The 18,431-nt window shown below is 43.4% G+C and overlaps 1 protein-coding gene across 17 annotated transcripts in view; it reads right to left on the bottom strand.

Moving 5' to 3' along the window:
* The window catches only part of LOC115152808 (neurexin-1a), a 758,004-nt gene that overhangs the window by 382,730 nt on the left and 356,843 nt on the right, over positions 1–18,431 (bottom strand). For all 17 annotated transcript variants that reach the window (XM_029697621.1, XM_029697623.1, XM_029697634.1 and 14 more), the window contains 5 exons: positions 17,747–17,869; positions 12,967–13,110; positions 12,521–12,758; positions 12,232–12,422; positions 7,818–7,991 (listed from right to left, as the gene is read on the bottom strand). In XM_029697621.1, coding sequence (XP_029553481.1) covers positions 7,818–7,991; positions 12,232–12,422; positions 12,521–12,758; positions 12,967–13,110; positions 17,747–17,869 — 870 coding nt within the window. The remainder of the gene's footprint in view (positions 1–7,817; positions 7,992–12,231; positions 12,423–12,520; positions 12,759–12,966; positions 13,111–17,746; positions 17,870–18,431) is intronic.

Here is an 18,431-nt window from a genome sequence, read left to right as displayed (position 1 = left end):
GGTGTGGCGCAAAATACAAACTCCTTTATGCAATCGCGGTGTCCGATTTTAAAATAGCTTTTCGGTGAAAGCACATTTTGCAATATTCTGAGTAGAATGCACTCCCATCACAGGCTAGCTATTTTGACACCCACCAAGTTTGGTACTCACCAAACTCAGATTTACTATAAGAAAAATTGGATTACCTTTGCTGTTCTTTGTCAGAATGCACTCCCAGGACTTCTACTTCAACAACAAATGTTGGTTTGGTTCCAAATAATCCATAGTTATATCCAAATAGCGCCGTTTTGTTCGTGCGTTCAAGACACTATCCGAAGGGTAACGAAGGGTGACGCGCGGACGCATATCGTGACAAAAAAATGCAAAATATTTAATTACCCTACTTCGAAGCATGTCAAACATTGTTTAAAATCAATTTTTATGCGATTTTTCTCGTAAAATAGCGATAATATTCCGACCGGGAGTCGTTGTTTTCGTTCAAAGACTGATAATCTACAACGGACTCTTCACGTGCAGGCGCGCACCCGTCTCATTGTTCTCAGATCGACCACTATCCAAATGCGCTACTGTTTTTCAGCCATGGACTGCAAAGTCATCATTCAACGTTCTGGCGCCTTCTGAGAGCCTATGGGAGCCTTAGAAAGTGTCACGTTACAGCAGAGATCCTCTGTTTTGGAGCAGTGGCTTCTTCCTTGCTAAGCGGCCTTTCAGGTTTCAGGTTATGGACTCGTTTTACTGTGGATATAGATACTTTTGTACCTGTTTCCTCCAACATCGCCACAAGGTCCTTTGCTGTTGTTCTGGGATTGATTTGCACTGTTCACACCAAAGTAAGGTTTATCTCTAGGTGACAGAACGTGTCTCCTTCCTGAGCGGTATGACGGCTACGTGGTCCCATGGTGTTTATACTTGCGTACTATTGTTTGTACAGATGAACGTGGTACCTTCAGGTGTTTTGAAATAGCTCCCAAGGATGAACCAGACTCGTGGAGGTCTACAAATGGTTCTGAGTTCTGAGGTTTTGGCTGATTTCTTTTGATTTTCCCGTGATTTCAAGCAAAGAGGCACTGAGTTTGAAGGTAGGCCTTGAAATACATCCACAGTTACACCTCCAATTGACTAAAATTATGTCAATTAGCCTATCAGAAGCTTCTAAAGCCATGACATAATTTTCTGGAATTTTCTATGCTGTTTAAAGGCACAGTCAACTTAGTGTATGTGAACTTCTGACCCACTGGAATTATAATACATTGAATTATAAGTGAAATAATCTGTCTGTTAACAACTGTTGGAAAAATTACTTATGTCATGCACAAAGTAGATGTCCTAACCTACTTGCAAAAACTATAGTTTGTTAACAAGAAAACTGTGGAGTGGTTGAAAACTAGTTTTAATGACTCCAACCTATGTGTATGTAAACATCCGACTTCAACTGTATATTTGTGGTGGTGAAACTGTCACTCAGTAAAAACTTTGAAATTGTTGGATGGTGTGTTAATATTGTAGTTCAATGTATATTGGACAGTGTCTTAGTAAAAATGCTTTATATTATTCAGAATGTCAAGTAACTTTAATTAGTTGTAGTGGTTTTGGATAAAGTAATGATTTTTATTCAGTTGAATTTTGATAATTTACTAATTTATTCAACTAAACATTGTTATTATCATGAATGACAGTTTGTGGATTAACACTTACAGTACGTATATGTTTTCTTCCTATTGGCCCATATACAATATTCATAATACTGAATGAAACATATATAGTATTGAAATAATAACATAGTATCTACTGATAACAACAGTACAATTTGACACCCATAACATAGGTAACAAGAGTTGCTATCTTACAAGCATGAGGTAGCTAAGACCCTATCTATTTTGATTCAAAATTGCACAATGACATATAGATTTGGTGTAATGCCATGCATGCATTGAGTAACATGTATATGTGGCTATGAAGACTATGAGCCATGCAATAAAACAATTGTATGTAAAAAAATAAACAAGAGTGAATATAATAAACTAGTAGAAGATGATAACAAGAGACCCTGAGGCTGCCATACCGTACAAAATGATGGAGGTGGTCCAAATCCAGATCGTCCCCTAGACCCTACACCCTATGCACTTGTGGAAATCCAATAACTTTTCATTGGTATAAGAAACTTGGTGAAACTTACAACAAACCTATCAGAGGGTAAGGTGGAGCTATTTATATATTGCTTACAACTGTCAAATCCTCTCAGATCTCCACAATTATATAGGATATAGGTATAGGATCTAGGGGTCAGTTTAGCGGACAGGTGAGTGATCCTTGTATTCCCTTCTGGGGCTGAAGGCCAATTGTTATGACACGGGAGTGAGTGGCGTAACACTGGGTTGTCATTGTAGAAGTTTTTGTGGTGTGGGGGGGGTTGTGGTGGTGTGAGTGGGTTGGGGTAATGTGTGTGTGTGTGTGTGTGGGGGGGGGGGGTTACAAAATGCAGAGGGAGGAAGAGGGATTGTCAGACTGTATCAAACAAACCGAAGCTATATACCTTGCAGATCAGCTTTCATCAATGCTTGATCAAGTCAGCAAAACATTAAGGAAAGGAAAAGGCAGATAATACCAGAGGTTAGTAAAGCACTGAAATGTTGTCAGAGACTCTATTAACAGGAAACACAAATAGAAGCAGGAGAGGATGGAGAGAAGTCAGAGAAAATACGGAGAGACGTCAGAGAGAAGACGGAGAGAGGTAAGAGAGAAGACAGAGAGATGACAGAGAGAAGACGGAGAGACAACAGAGAGAAGATGGAGAGACGTCAGAGAGAAGATGGAGAGAGACAGAAAATGAAGAGATGACAGAGAAGATAGAGAGATGTCAGAGGGAAGACGGAGAGACGACAGAGAGAAGATGGGGAGACGACAGAGGGAAGACGGAGAGACGTCAGAGAGAAGATGGGGAGACGACAGAGGGAAGACGGAGAGACGTCAGAGAGAAGATGGGGAGACGTCAGAGAGAAGACAAGAGAGGTCAGAGAGAAGATGGAGAGATATCAGAGAGAAGACAGAGAGACGTCAGAGAGAAGACGGAGATACATCAGAGAGAAGACGAAGAGCCGTCAGAGTGAAGATGGAGAGACGACAGAGAGAAGACGGAGAGACGTCAGAGAGAAGATGGGGAGACGAAGGAGGGAAGACGGAGAGACGTCAGAGAGAAGATGGGGAGACGTCAGAGAGAAGACAAGAGAGGTCAGAGAGAAGATGGAGAGATATCAGAGAGAAGACAGAGAGACGTCAGAGAGAAGACGGAGATACATCAGAGAGAAGACGAAGAGCCGTCAGAGTGAAGATGGAGAGACGACAGAGAGAAGACGGAGAGACGTCAGAGAGAATATGGGGAGACGAAGGAGGGAAGACGGAGAGACGTCAGAGAGAAGATGGGGAGACGTCAGAGAGAAGACAAGAGAGGTAAGAGAGAAGACAGAGAGATGACAGAGAGAAGACGGAGAGACAACAGAGAGAAGATGGAGAGACGTCAGAGAGAAGATGGAGAGAGACAGAAAATGAAGAGATGACAGAGAAGATAGAGAGATGTCAGAGGGAAGACGGAGAGACGACAGAGAGAAGATGGGGAGACGACAGAGGGAAGACGGAGAGACGTCAGAGAGAAGATGGGGAGACGACAGAGGGAAGACGGAGAGACGTCAGAGAGAAGATGGGGAGACGTCAGAGAGAAGACAAGAGAGGTCAGAGAGAAGATGGAGAGATATCAGAGAGAAGACAGAGAGACGTCAGAGAGAAGACGGAGATACATCAGAGAGAAGACGAAGAGCCGTCAGAGTGAAGATGGAGAGACGACAGAGAGAAGACGGAGAGACGTCAGAGAGAAGATGGGGAGACGAAGGAGGGAAGACGGAGAGACGTCAGAGAGAAGATGGGGAGACGTCAGAGAGAAGACAAGAGAGGTCAGAGAGAAGATGGAGAGATATCAGAGAGAAGACAGAGAGACGTCAGAGAGAAGACGGAGATACATCAGAGAGAAGACGAAGAGCCGTCAGAGTGAAGATGGAGAGACGACAGAGAGAAGACGGAGAGACGTCAGAGAGAAGATGGGGAGACGAAGGAGGGAAGACGGAGAGACGTCAGAGAGAAGATGGGGAGACGTCAGAGAGAAGACAAGAGAGGTCAGAGAGAAGATGGAGAGACATCAGAGAGAAGACAGAGAGACGTCAGAGAGAAGACGGAGATACATCAGATAGAAGACGAAGAGCCGTCAGAGTGAAGATGGAGAGACGACAGAGAGAAGATGGAGAGACGTCAGAGAGAAGAAGGAGAGACGTCAGAGAGAAGAAGGAGAGACGTCAGAGAGAAGAAGGAGAGACGACAGAGAGAAGACGAAGAGATGTCAGAGAGTAGACAGTGAGACAACAGAGTCAGTCAGTACACCTACATTTCAGCCAGTCAGTCAGTCACACCTCCACTTCAGTCAGTCAGTCAGTCAGTCAGTCAGTCAGTCAGTCAGTCAGTCAGTCAGTCAGTCACACCTACACTTCAGTCAGTCAGTCAGTCAGTCAGTCAGTCAGTCAGTCAGTCAGTCTCTCACACCTACACTTCAGTCAGTCAGTCACACCTCCACTTCAGTCAGTCAGTCAGTCAGTCAGTCAGTCACACCTACACTTCAGTCAGTCAGTCACACCTCCACTTCAGTCAGTCAGTCAGTCAGTCAGTCAGTCAGTCAGTCAGTCTCTCACACCTACACTTCAGTCAGTCTCTCACACCTACACTTTAGTCAGTCAGTCAGTCACACCTACAATTCAGTCAGTCAGTCAGTCAGTCAGTCACACCTACACTTCCGTCAGTCTCTCACACCTACACTTCCGTCCGGTAGCCAGTCAGTCAGTCAGTCAGTCAGTCAGTCAGTCACACCTACACTTCAGTCAGTCAGTCAGTCAGTCAGTCAGTCAGTCAGTCACACCTACACTTCAGTCAGTCTCTCACACCTACACTTCAGTCCGCTAGCCAGTCAGTCAGTCAGTCAGTCAGTCAGTCAGTCAGTCACACCTACACTTCAGTCAGTCTCTCACACCTACACTTCAGTCCGCTAGTCAGTCAGTCAGTCAGTCAGTCAGTCAGTCAGTCACACGTACACTTCAGTCAGTCATTACACCTACACCTTAGTCAGTCACATCTATACATCAGTCAGTCAGTCAGTCAGTCAGTCAGTCACACCTACACTTCAGTCCGCTAGTCAGTCAGTCAGTCAGTCAGTCAGTCAGTCAGTCAGTCAGTCAGTCACACGTACACTTCAGTCAGTCATTACACCTACACCTTAGTCAGTCACATCTATACATCAGTCAGTCAGTCAGTCAGTCAGTCAGTCACACCTACACTTCAGTCAGTCAGTCAGTCAGTCAGTCAGTCAGTCAGTCAGTCAGTCAGTCAGTCAGTCAGTCAGTCAGTCAGTCACACCTACACTTCAGTCAGTCAGTCAGTCAGTCAGTCAGTCAGTCAGTCAGTCAGTCAGTCAGTCAGTCACACCTACACTTCAGTCAGTCACATCTATACATCAGTCAGTCAGTCATTACACCTACACTTCAGTCAGTCAGTCAGTCAGTCAGTCAGTCACACCTACACTTTAGTCAGTCACATCTATACATCAGTCAGTCAGTCAGTCACACCTACACTTCAGTCAGTCAGTCAGTCAGTCAGTCAGTCAGTCACACCTACACTTTAGTCAGTCACATCTATACATCAGTCAGTCAGTCAGTCAGTCAGTCAGTCAGTCAGTCAGTCACACCTACACTTCAGTCAGTCATTACACCTACACTTCAGTCAGTCAGTCAGTCAGTCAGTCAGTCACACCTACACTTTAGTCAGTCACATCTATACATCAGTCAGTCAGTCAGTCACACCTACACTTCAGTCAGTCAGTCAGTCAGTCAGTCAGTCAGTCAGTCACACCTACACTTTAGTCAGTCACATCTATACATCAGTCAGTCAGTCAGTCAGTCAGTCAGTCAGTCAGTCACACCTACACTTCAGTCAGTCATTACACCTACACTTTCGTCAGTCACATCTATACATCAGTCAGTCAGTCAGTCAGTCAGTCAGTCAGTCAGTCAGTCAGTCAGTCAGTCAGTCAGTAACACCTACACTTCAGTCAATCACACCTACACTGAACTGAACTTCCATGGGTTGTTTACATTGCGTATTTTCCTCTGGAAGTTTGGATATTGAATATGGTATTGTACTCTGATGCAGTTGTGTGGAACAGTTTACCAAACTACCCCAGTTTACTGGGAACAAAAATAACAATGATATCAACACATCTGTGTCATAGCATTATCATTATATAGAACAATATTACACTGAAAGAGTGGAGAACGATGACATTGAAATTAAAACTATTAATTAAAACTATTATTTATGCAACATAAATCTAATCCATATTTCAAGAAGATTGCTTCTGGCAAACACGCAGACTCACTAAGCATGCACAGAGCACAGTGTGTGATTTTGTGTGTGTGTGTGTGTGTGTGTGTGTGTGTGTGTGTGTGTGTGTGTGTGTGTGTGCTTGTACAAATATGGTCAGTGATAGTAATCTGATTGAGAGTAATCTGATTATACTGTCAGTGAGAGTAATCTGATTATACTGTCAGTGAGAGTAATCTGATTATACAGTCAGTGAGAGTAATCTGATTATACTGTCAGTGAGAGTAATCTGATTATACTGTCATTGAGATTAATCAGATTATATGGTAGCCAAATGAAACAGAAATTATGAGGGTAGAGGAATTGCAGCTGTTGACATATTCTAACAGCATACCAACATAGTTTATGGAGGTTAACATGTGCCAAAGGGTGAGTTTTTTTGTACTTGGGTGTGTGTGTGTGTGTGTGTGTGTGTGTGTGTGTGTGTGTGTGTGTGTGTGTGTGTGTGTGTGTGTGTGTGTGTGTGAGCGTGCGTGTCTGCGTGTGTGTGTGTGTATGTGTGTGTATGCATATGCGAGCAGAGTACACAGGGACTGTTGACAAACAAGGAAAAGTGTTCACATTATTGAGAAGTGAATGAAAGGATTGTTAATGAGTTAGGTAAGAGGCTGATGAAACATAGTGTGAGGCTGTCAAGACCAAAGTAGAAGCATTGGGGAAATAATGTTGTTTCTACAGTGTGGAATGAAAATGATTCTTTCACAGGGACTTCTATGTAGAAAGAAAAAATATATTCCCCTTTGGAAGGCTGGTGGACTTTAGAAGGCGAAATACACTGTTATTTCTGACAAGTTATTGTCTTCGTTTCTTCAATGTTCAACCAGCCTTTGCACTGAGGAAGGCATCTTAGATGAGAGTTCACTGGTTGCTTGACTGTATTTTACACCATGTATGGTCCAGTGTACACAAATAACCATGACAGTCATTCTATGATTACAGTGAAAAAAGAGAGGAAATCATTATGAATAGCTTAGATTTGTCCACAAGCGTTTGAATTTGAGAGTGGCCAGGGTATCTTATCTTTGTTTTGATAGTGACTAGGATGTCTTATCGCTATTTTGAGAGTGGCCAAGGTGTCTTATCTCTGTTTTGATAGTGGCCAAGGTGTCTTATCTCTGTTTTGATAGTGGCCAATGTGTCTTATCGTTGTTTTTCTACATGCTACAGGCAGAAGAGGATGGGTCACCCTAGGCCAGGTTACTCTACAACACTTTGTGACAAAGGCTAATGTAAAAAGGTCTGAAATACATTTGATTGAGTTCTAACCTTCTCAGCCCTTCTCTATCTGGCCCACACATGCCAGGGTTAGCTTGTGTTAGTGTGTGTTAGGGTGTGTGTGTGTTTACCTTCGCAGCCCCTCTCTATCTGGCCGACACATGCCAGGGCATCTGACATCAGGTCCGGGAGGCGTCCGTTCAGGTCTACCGATGCTAGGCAACCCTGGAAGCCCTCCTTGGCGTGAACTAATTTGGGAAGCTCCTTGTACGTCTCTTTGGCCACGCCACCTATATACAGGTCACCTGTGAAGGACGGGGGAGGAAGAAGATGAAGAATAGTGGCATGTCAAGAAATTCAATCACCAGATAAGGAAATAGCTCTCTGGTTGAAGTCTTACATTATTAATAGGAATGAAGAGGATGAGGTGAATACACATGAGGGGGAGACAAAGGGACAGGAAGGGTTAATATGTCACTGGTGAGGTGATCACTGGGTCTATAATACAGCCTGCATGACTATTCAGAATGAGAAAGGGAGAGAACAGAAAAGTGGATTGGTGCTGTTCAGTAAAACAACCCTATACACCAAGTCACTGTGCTACGTCATATCCTCACATGATCTCTCCTTGCTATGAGAATGACACTCAACTACTTATTTCCTTCCCCCCAAGACGTAGCTGCATGCCCACTGCAAGACATCTCCATCACAGATGACAACTCCATGGTGTCCCCCTCCCAGAGAGCAAAGAACCTTGGCGTGACCCTGGACAACACCCTGTAGTTCTCTGAAAACATCAAAGCAGTCACTCGCTCCTGCAGGTTCATGCTCTACAACATCCGTAGAGTACGACCTCACCTCAAACAGGAAGCAGCACAGGTTCTAATCCAGGCACTTGTCATCTCCCATCTGGACTAGAGCAACAAGACCATGGTACTTGCCTACAGAGCAGCCAGAAGAACTTCCCCTCTCTTCCTTCAGCCTACAATCAAACCCTACACCCTGACCTGAGTACTCCGTTCTGCCACCAAACAAAATGCGTTTTTTGGCAGAAATGCCTTGTGGAACATTTGAACTTTCATATTCCTTAATAACAAACGTGTATTCCATCAGTAAATATGAATAAAGTTGTTCAATTTTGAGCCTAGTTGGTTTAGCCACAGAAAAAGGCAGGAACCTTCCCGGTAGCCATGATTTGCTTAGATAATGAGTGGGCTGGACATGCCGAGAGATGAGTTTCAGATTGGTCTGCGGTGTAGCATCTTGTGTCTATAAAATGAGCTAATCGTTATGTTTAGATAATCCTTTCTACTGCAGTTTTTTCAAAATATATAATGTTAGCCATGGAGAACTACAAATATGTTGCTACTGCTCTCAATAACATTGCTGCCCTGAATTTATCAGGCGCTATCGACAAAGGTAAGTGGGAAAAAACTGTGATGTACTACTTTCTGTACTACTTTTCTGAAAATGAATCAGACGATGAGGAAATCCCTGATTTAGGTAAAAACATTTTAATTGAAGAAGACATTGTAGAGTCTTCTGATGACATTGATGGGGAAGAAACAGCAATCAACAGTTTTGTTTTCACGGAAGAAGTTGACCAAGTTTTGAAATCAGTGGAATGTCTGGTAGAAGCAGAGTATGATAAAGAGATTGCAAATGCAGAGGGAGTTAAAAAGAGAACACAGAAGGCTGTCGTATAAAACACCTGTCTCTGGATTACATCTTCAAACGAAGGGCAACCGTGGCATCCGTGACAGAGAGGGAGAAAGATCTGATGATTCTTATGGCATTGCACACAGTCAGTGTGAACCAGTTTGACTTGACACAACGGATCAAGCAAGATGTACAAACAAAACGGAAATGACACAGGACGTCTTATTTAATGAAAGGGGTTGCAGTATGCCGTGAAGCATTCATCCACATATATGTGAACGAGTCTAGCTACAATTTAAGATATTATACGTTTCTAATTTTGTCAGAAAGTTGTTTTCATTGTAAGTCAAAGCTGACTGTTAGCTAGCTAGCTGACGTTAGATGGCTGGCTTGCTAGCTAACATTACGTTTATGATCTGTGTGTAGTAATGTTATCTCAGAATGCCACTTCATATTGCTAGTTTTAGCCTAGTGAACCTATTTGGTTAACTTTAGCTAGCTATGACAATCGGTTTGTATTGCAAGTACTCTTTGGATTGGGATTATGGTTCATTGTTTAGCTAGCTAGCTACATGTCTAAACAAAAGACACCAAGTTAAACTGTTAGCTAGCTAGCTGACGTTAGATGGCTGGCTCGCTCGCTAGCTAAAATTATGTTTATGATCTGTGTGTAGTAATGTTATCTCAGAATTCCATTTCGCATTGCTAGTACTCTGTGGATTGGGATTATGGTTGTTTAGCTAGCATGTCTAAACAAAAGACTCCACTTCGCTATACGCACTAGCATGGAGGTGCGTGTCTCCAGGCTGGCACATCCAGTACCAGCCCCACGCATCAGGCGTCTAGTGCGTCAGCCCAGCCTCGCCAGTCCGGAGTCGCCAGAGCTGCCCGCCAGTCATGAGTCGCCAGAGCTGCCCGCCAGTCATGAGTCGCCAGAGCTGCCCGCCAGTCATGAGTCGCCAGAGCTGCCCGCCAGTCATGAGTCGCCAGAGCTGCCCGCCAGTCATAAGTCGCCAGAGATGCCCGCCAGTCATGAGTCGCCAGAGCTGCCCGCCAGTCATGAGTCGCCAGAGCCGCCCGCCAGTCAGGGGTCGCCAGAGCCTCCCGCCAGTCAGGAGTTGCCAGAGCCGCCCGCCAGTCAGGAGTCGCCAGAGCCGCCCGCCAGTCAGGAGCCGCCAGAGCGGCCCGTCTGCCCGGAGCCGCCAGAGTGGCCCGTCTGCCCGGAGCCGCCAGAGTGGCCCGACTGCCCGGAGCCGCCAGAGTGGCCCGACTACCCGGAGCTGCTAGAGTGGCCCGACTGCCCGGAGCTGCCAGAGTGGCCCGACTGCCCGGAGCTGCCAGAGTGGCCCGCCTGTCCTCCGGCCCAGCCCGAGTGGCCCGCCTGTCCTCCTGCCCAGCTCGAGTGGCCCGCCTGTCCTCCGGCCCAGCCCGAGTGGCCCGCCTGTCCTCCGGCCCAGCCCGAGTGGCCCGCCTGTCCTCCGGCCCAGCCCGAGTGGCCCGTCTGTCCTCCGGCCCAGCCAGAGTGGTCCGTCTGCCAGGGTCAGCCCGAGTGGCCCGTCTGCCCGGCGCAGCTATCGGCGCCACCGAAGTGGGCGACGCCGAAGGGGGAGCGAGGTCCACGTCCCGCACCTGAGCCACCTCCAGGATAGGTGGGTTGGGGAGGGAGGGTGTAGCACAGTGCCGTCGTTGACGGCAGCCACCCTCCCTTCCCTCCCTTATTGTTTAGGGGTTATTGTTTATTGGTTTTGTTGGGGTATAGGGGATTTTTTTGTGTTTTCTTTTTTAAGGTGCATTCCGGGGTCTGCACCTTGGGGGGGGGGGTACTGTCACGTCCTGACCAGCTAAGGGAGCAATTGTATTAGTTTTGGTCAGGACGTGGCAGGGTTTCTGTGTGTTAAGTGTTGTGTTGGTGATTGGACTCCCAATTGAAGGCAGGTGTGTTGAGTTGCCTTTGATTGGGAGTCCTATATAGTAGTGTGTGTTTTTCTTTGGGGTTGTGGGTAGTTGTTTTTGCACTGCATTGTGTGAGCCTGCAAAACTGTTCGTGTCGTGAGTATCATTTATTGTTTTTTCACTGTGGATGCTTTGCATATTTTTTCATTAAAATAATATGAGTATCCACATACCCGCTGCGCCTTGGTCTTCTCTCCACTACGACAAATGTGACACCAGTAGTAGTACCAAAACATTCAAAGGCCATTTTCTCAAAGGTGAGGTTACAAGTTTATCAATTTTCAAAGTAGAATTACCTTCCCAATTTTCCTCAAATGCAGTGTATGATATACCATTTCGTAGCTCTGTTTCTCTGCTTTTATCCTATGTAAAAAACACCATTTCAAATGTTGCTACATAAGACCGAATCAAGGCGGTTGGTCACATATGTGGCTGTCTCACCTAGCTGTCTTAAGATGAATGCACTATCTGTAAGTCACTCTGGATAAGAGAGTCTGCTAAAGAGTCTACACATGTTAAATATACTTTATACACAGTTATAGACCAGTGTGGAACCACTGACACCTGCTGGAAAAAAGCAGGTACTGATATAAACTGCATATATGAACAGAACTTCTTGTCTAGAACTGATAAAGGGCCTTGAAGTATGCATCTGTTCAAGGATACATAATAATAATACAAATAATAATAATAATATTTGGCCTTGTGATACAATAATTCCATTAACAGGACCCTGACTGTCATCTGACTGTCATTAAGACTCCCTGTCCAACAGCAGACCAGAAACATCTCATGCTGTACCCCAAAATCATAACAATAGTGACTAGCTCTGTCCAACAGCAGACCAGTAATATCCTCTGTCACTCTGTTCCCATAATGTCACTCTCTGTCAGAGTAGAAAGTTACGTAAACCCCCAGCCCCAGGCAGCCTACCCTTCAGGTCCAGGTTCTTGGCTCCCATGGTGGTCTGGGTGGTGATCTTGGTGTCGATCTTGACGGTGTGGAGGTTGTTAGTGTCTCGTGAGATCATGACGTTGTGCCAGTGGTTATCATTCAGGGGCTTGTTGGAGTTGCCCTTGATCAGGTGAGCTCCGTTCCCCAGGTCTGATACATAGTGCAGATAGCTGGAAAAAGACAGGTAGTCACATGAATAATGACACACACACCCCTCCCTTCAATATGAATTACTATCATATAGTACAATTTGTCATGACAAACGTACCCCTTGACCAGCTCGACCACAATGAAGTCGTTTCCATCACCGCTGTTGAACAGTATGAGTCCATCTGATGAGGTGGTCTTGAACTGGAAGAACAGGTGCATAGAGTAGTAGGCCTGGAGAGTGGTCAGAGCAACGTAGCTCAACCGAGACTTGAACGTGACAGGGTCGGCAATGATGTTCTTGAAGCCAATCATGGCGTTGAGTTCACAGTAGTCAATGTCACCATTTTTACACAGGTCTACAGAGAGAATAGAATAGACACTTTGTTGATCTATTTTTTACCAAGAACATAGACACATTGTGAAGCACAATTCTGCAATTCACCCCAGAGAGTACCATCTCTGGGGTGAAGTGCCTTGCTCAACACTTCTCCATCTCCTGGCCCAGGACTTGAACCAGCAACCTTCCAATTACTGACATACCACTCTAACCTATGGGCTACCTACCTATATAGGCCATGCCGTTGAAGGAGAGGCTCTGCAGGTGACCTATGAAGTTAGAGGGCACCAGTGAAAGGAACCTCTTCTCCGTCACGATGCCCGTCTCAATGTTGTGGAACTCTAACTGGGTGTGGTCACCTGCCATTTGACCTATTGATTGACAAGAGGCAGTGTGAGAGGGGTGAGGGGACATAGGTACGGGGAGGTCATTCAAACAATGGGTTTACACACAAAGGGCTGGCTTCCCAATACGGATTAAAATTAATCGTGGACTACCAAACGCGTTCAATGTTTAAATATCTTTCTAGTCTATGTCTATGTTTATGTATAAGCCCACCTCAACCACTCCAGTACCCTGCACATTGAGTATGACCTGTATATACTGACTTGTATACTGACCTATATATTCTGACCTGTATATACTGACCTGTATATTGACCTGTATATACTGACCTGTATATTGACCTGTATAATGATCTGTATATACTGATCTGTATATACTGACCTGTATATACTGACCTGTAAACTGACCTGTATACTGACTTGTATATACCGACCTGTGCATACTGACCTGTAAATACTGACATGTATATACTGACCTGTGTATTTTCACTTGTTTATACTGAGAAATATACTGATCTGTATATACTGACCTGTATACTGACCTTTATAAACCGACCTGTGCATACTGACCTGTATATACTGACCTGTATACTGATCTGTAAATACTGACCTGCATATAATGATCTGTACACTGACCTGTATATACTGACGTGTATACTGACCTGTATATACTGACCTGTATACTGACCTGTGTATACTGACCTGTGTATACTGACCTGTATATACTGACCTGTATATACTGACCTGTGTATACTGACCTGTATACTGACCTGTATATACCGACCTGTATATACTGACCTGTATACTGACTTGTATGTAGTGACCTGTGTATACTGACCTGTATATACAGACCTATAAATACTGAAATGTATATTCTGACCGATATACTGACCTGTATACTGGCCTGTATATACTGACCAGTATACTGACCTGTATATCCTGACTTGTATATACTGACCTGTATTTACTGACCTGTATATACTGACCTGTAAAAACTGACCAGTATACTGACCTGTAAATACTGACCTGTATTTACTGACCTGTATATACTGACCTGTAAAAACTGACCCGTATACTGACCTGTAAATACTGACCTGTAAATACTGACCTTTGTAAATGGACCTGTATATAATGACCTGTATACTGACCTGTAAACTGACCTGTATATACTGACTTGTATACTGACCTGTGTATACTGACCTGAATACTGACCTGTGTACTGACCTGTATATACTGACCTGTGTATACTGACCTGCATAAACTGACCTGTATGCTGACATGTATATACTGACCTGTGTATTTTGAACGGTTTATACTAACCTGTATATACTGACTTGTATACTGACCTGAAAACTGACCTGTATACTGACCTGAATACACTGACCTGTATATTCTGACCTATGTATTCTGACCTGTATATTGACCTGTATAATGATCTGTATATACTGATCTGTATATACTGACCTGTGTATTTTGAACGGTTTATACTGACCTGTATATACTGACTTGTATACTGACCTGTATACTGATCTATATATACTGACCTGTACACTGACCTGAAAACTGACCTGTATACTGACCTGAATACACTGACCTGTATATTCTGACCTATGTATTCTGACCTGTATATTGACCTGTATAATGATCTGTATATACTGATCTGTATATACTGACCTGTATATACTTACCTGTATACTGACCTGTATATACCGACCTGTATATACCGACCTGTGCATACTGACCTGTAAATACTGACCTGTGTACTGATCTGTAAATACTGACCTGTATATAATGACCTGTATACTGACCTGTATATACTGACCTGTATGCTGACATGTATATACTGACATGTATATTGACCTGTATACTGATCTGTATATTCTGACCTGTATACTGACCTGTATATACCGACGTGTGCATACTGACCTGTATATACTGACCTGTATATACTGACCTGAACACTGATCTGTAAATACTGACCTGTATATACTGACCTCTATATACCGACCTGTGTATACTGACCTGTATATACTGACCTGTATATACTGACCTGAATACTGATCTGTAAATACTGACCTCTATATACCGACCTGTATACACTGACATGTATATTCTGACCTATGTATTCTGACCTGTATATTGACCTGTATAATGATCTGTATATACTGATCTGTATATACTGACCTGAATACTTATCTGTAAATACTGACCTCTATATACCGACCTGTATATACTGACCTGTATATACTGACCTGTATATACTGACCTGAATACTGATCTGTAAATACTGACCTCTATATACCGACCTGTATATACTGACCTGTATATACTGACCTGTATATACTGACCTGTATACTGACCTGTATATACTGACCTGTGTAAACTGACCTGTGTATACTGACCTGTGTATACTCACCTGTGTATACTGACCTGTATACTGACCTGTATATACCGACCTGTGTATACCGACCTGTATATACTGACCTGTATATACTGACCTGTATATACTGACCTGAATACTGATCTGTAAATACTGACCTCTATATACCGACCTGTATATACTGACCTGTATATACTGACCTGTATATACTGACCTGTATACTGACCTGTATATACTGACCTGTGTAAACTGACCTGTGTATACTGACCTGTGTATACTCACCTGTGTATACTGACCTGTATACTGACCTGTATATACCGACCTGTGTATACCGACCTGTATATACTGACCTGTATATACTGACCTGTATACTGACCTGTATATACTGACCTGTGTATACTGACCTGTATACTGACCTGTATATACTGACCTGTATAAACTGACCTGTGTATACTGACCTGTATATACTGACCTGTGTATACCGACCTGTAAGTACCGACCTGTATATACTGACCTGTATATTCTGACCTGTATATATCGACCTGTATACTAACCTGTAAATACTGACCTGTGTTTTTGACCTGTTTGTACCGACCTGTAAGTACCGACCTGTATATACCGACCTGTGTATGCTGACCTGTGTATACTGACCTGTATACCGTCCTGTATATACTGAACTGTATACTGACCTGTATACTGACCTGTATATACTGACCTGTATATACTGACCTGTATATACTGACCTGTATACTGACCTGTGTATACTGACCTGTATATACTGACCTGTATACTGTCCTGTATATACTGACCTGTACACTGACCTGTATATACTGACCTGTATATACTGACCTGTATATACTGACCTGTATACTGATCTGTAAATACTGACCTGCATATAATGATCTGTACACTGACCTGTATATACTGACCTGTATACTGACCTGTATATACTGACCTGTATACTGACCTGTGTATACTGACCTGTGTATACTGACCTGTATATACTGACCTGTGTATACTGACCTGTATACTGACCTGTATATACCGACCTGTATATACTGACCTGTATACTGACTTGTATGTAGTGACCTGTGTGTACTGACCTGTATATACAGACCTATAAATACTGAAATGTATATTCTGACCTATATACTGACCTGTATACTGGCCTGTATATACTGACCAGTATACTGACCTGTATATCCTGACTTGTATATACTGACCTGTATTTACTGACCTGTATATACTGACCTGTATACTGACCTGTATATACTGACCTGTGTAAACTGACCTGTGTATACTGACCTGTGTATACTCACCTGTGTATACTGACCTGTATATACTGACCTGTATACTGACCTGTGTATGCCGACCTGTATATACTGACCTGTATATACTGACCTGTATACTGACCTGTATATACTGACCTGTATAAACTGACCTGTGTATACTGACCTGTGTATACTCACCTGTGTATACTGACCTGTATACACTGACCTGTATATACTGACCTGTATACTGACCTGTATATACTGACCTGTATATACTGACCTGTATATACTGACCTGTAGAAACTGACCTGTAGAAACTGACCTCTATATACTGACCTGTGTATACCGACCTGTATATACTGACCTGTATATACTGACCTGTATACTGACCTGTATATACTGACCTGTATATACTGACCTGTGTATACTCACCTGTGTATACTCACCTGTGTATACTGACCTGTATACACTGACCTGTATATACTGACCTGTATACTGACCTGTATACTCATCTGTATATACTGACCTGTATATACTGACCTGTGTATACTGACCTGTATATACTGACCTGTGTATACCGACCTGTAAGTACCGACCTGTATATACTGACCTGTAAATTCTGACCTGTATATTCTGACCTGTATATATCGACCTGTATACTAACCTGTAAATACTGACCTGTGTTTTTGACCTGTTTGTACCGACCTGTAAGTACCGACCTGTATGTACCGACCTGTGTATACTGACCTGTGTATACTGACCTGTATACTGTCCTGTATATACTGAACTGTATACTGACCTGTATACTGACCTGTATATACTGACCTGTATATACTGACCTGTATATATTGACCTGTATATACTGACTGATTTTATATCAGACATTATGGACTAGACCTGACTGATTTTCTGACCTAATCCAGTGTCTTACCTATAAATGGCCAAAGGATCATCTTGAAAAGTCTCACACATATAAAACATAGTCAGTTTGTTAGAGAGGGGTTGGTTGTACCTTCTACAGGTTGAAGATCATCTACGGTGAGTTTCAAACTCTTTCCCCTTCTGAACACACGCACCGTGTGCCACTCGTTATCGTTCAGGTTCTGACCAGCAAAAATGGTCTCCGGACCCTTGCCTGTAGGATAGCCCAAACAGTGGTTAAGACACACACACCTCACCCAAACAGTGGTTAACACACACACCTTGCCCAAACAGTGGTTACACACACACCTCGGGACGGGGAGAAGAGAAACCAGAGTTAGTGCAGTGACAGGGTGTGTGTAGAAGGGTAGGGAGAGAGGGGGAGAGGGGGAGAGGGAGAGAGGGAGAGAAAATCCTGTTCTAGTATTTCTATGAGTGTTCTATTAATAATGTCACTAGGTGGCAGTAAAGCGCCACCACAGTGCTGGCCTAGCTTGGCGCTACAGAAGGGTAAGATACTGACAAACAAACTCTGTCTTGTTTAGTTACTGTTATATGGCATTTCAAACCGTACTCTGTTGTCACCTCAATCAAATTAATTGTATATAATAATATTGGGGACGAAAAATTATAATCATAACTTAAATAGTCTTAACTAAAACACCTCAATCAAATGAATTGTAAATTATTATGTTAAAGGAATACTTTGGGATTTTGACAATGAGACCCTTTATCTACTTCCCCAGTCAGATGAACTCATGGATACAATATTTATG

Source organism: Salmo trutta, chromosome 18 (assembly GCF_901001165.1).
Source record: "Salmo trutta chromosome 18, fSalTru1.1, whole genome shotgun sequence".
Lineage (NCBI taxonomy): Eukaryota > Metazoa > Chordata > Actinopteri > Salmoniformes > Salmonidae > Salmo > Salmo trutta.
The sequence above is the reverse complement of the archived record's forward strand: the minus strand, read 5'-3'. Positions and strand labels throughout refer to the sequence as shown.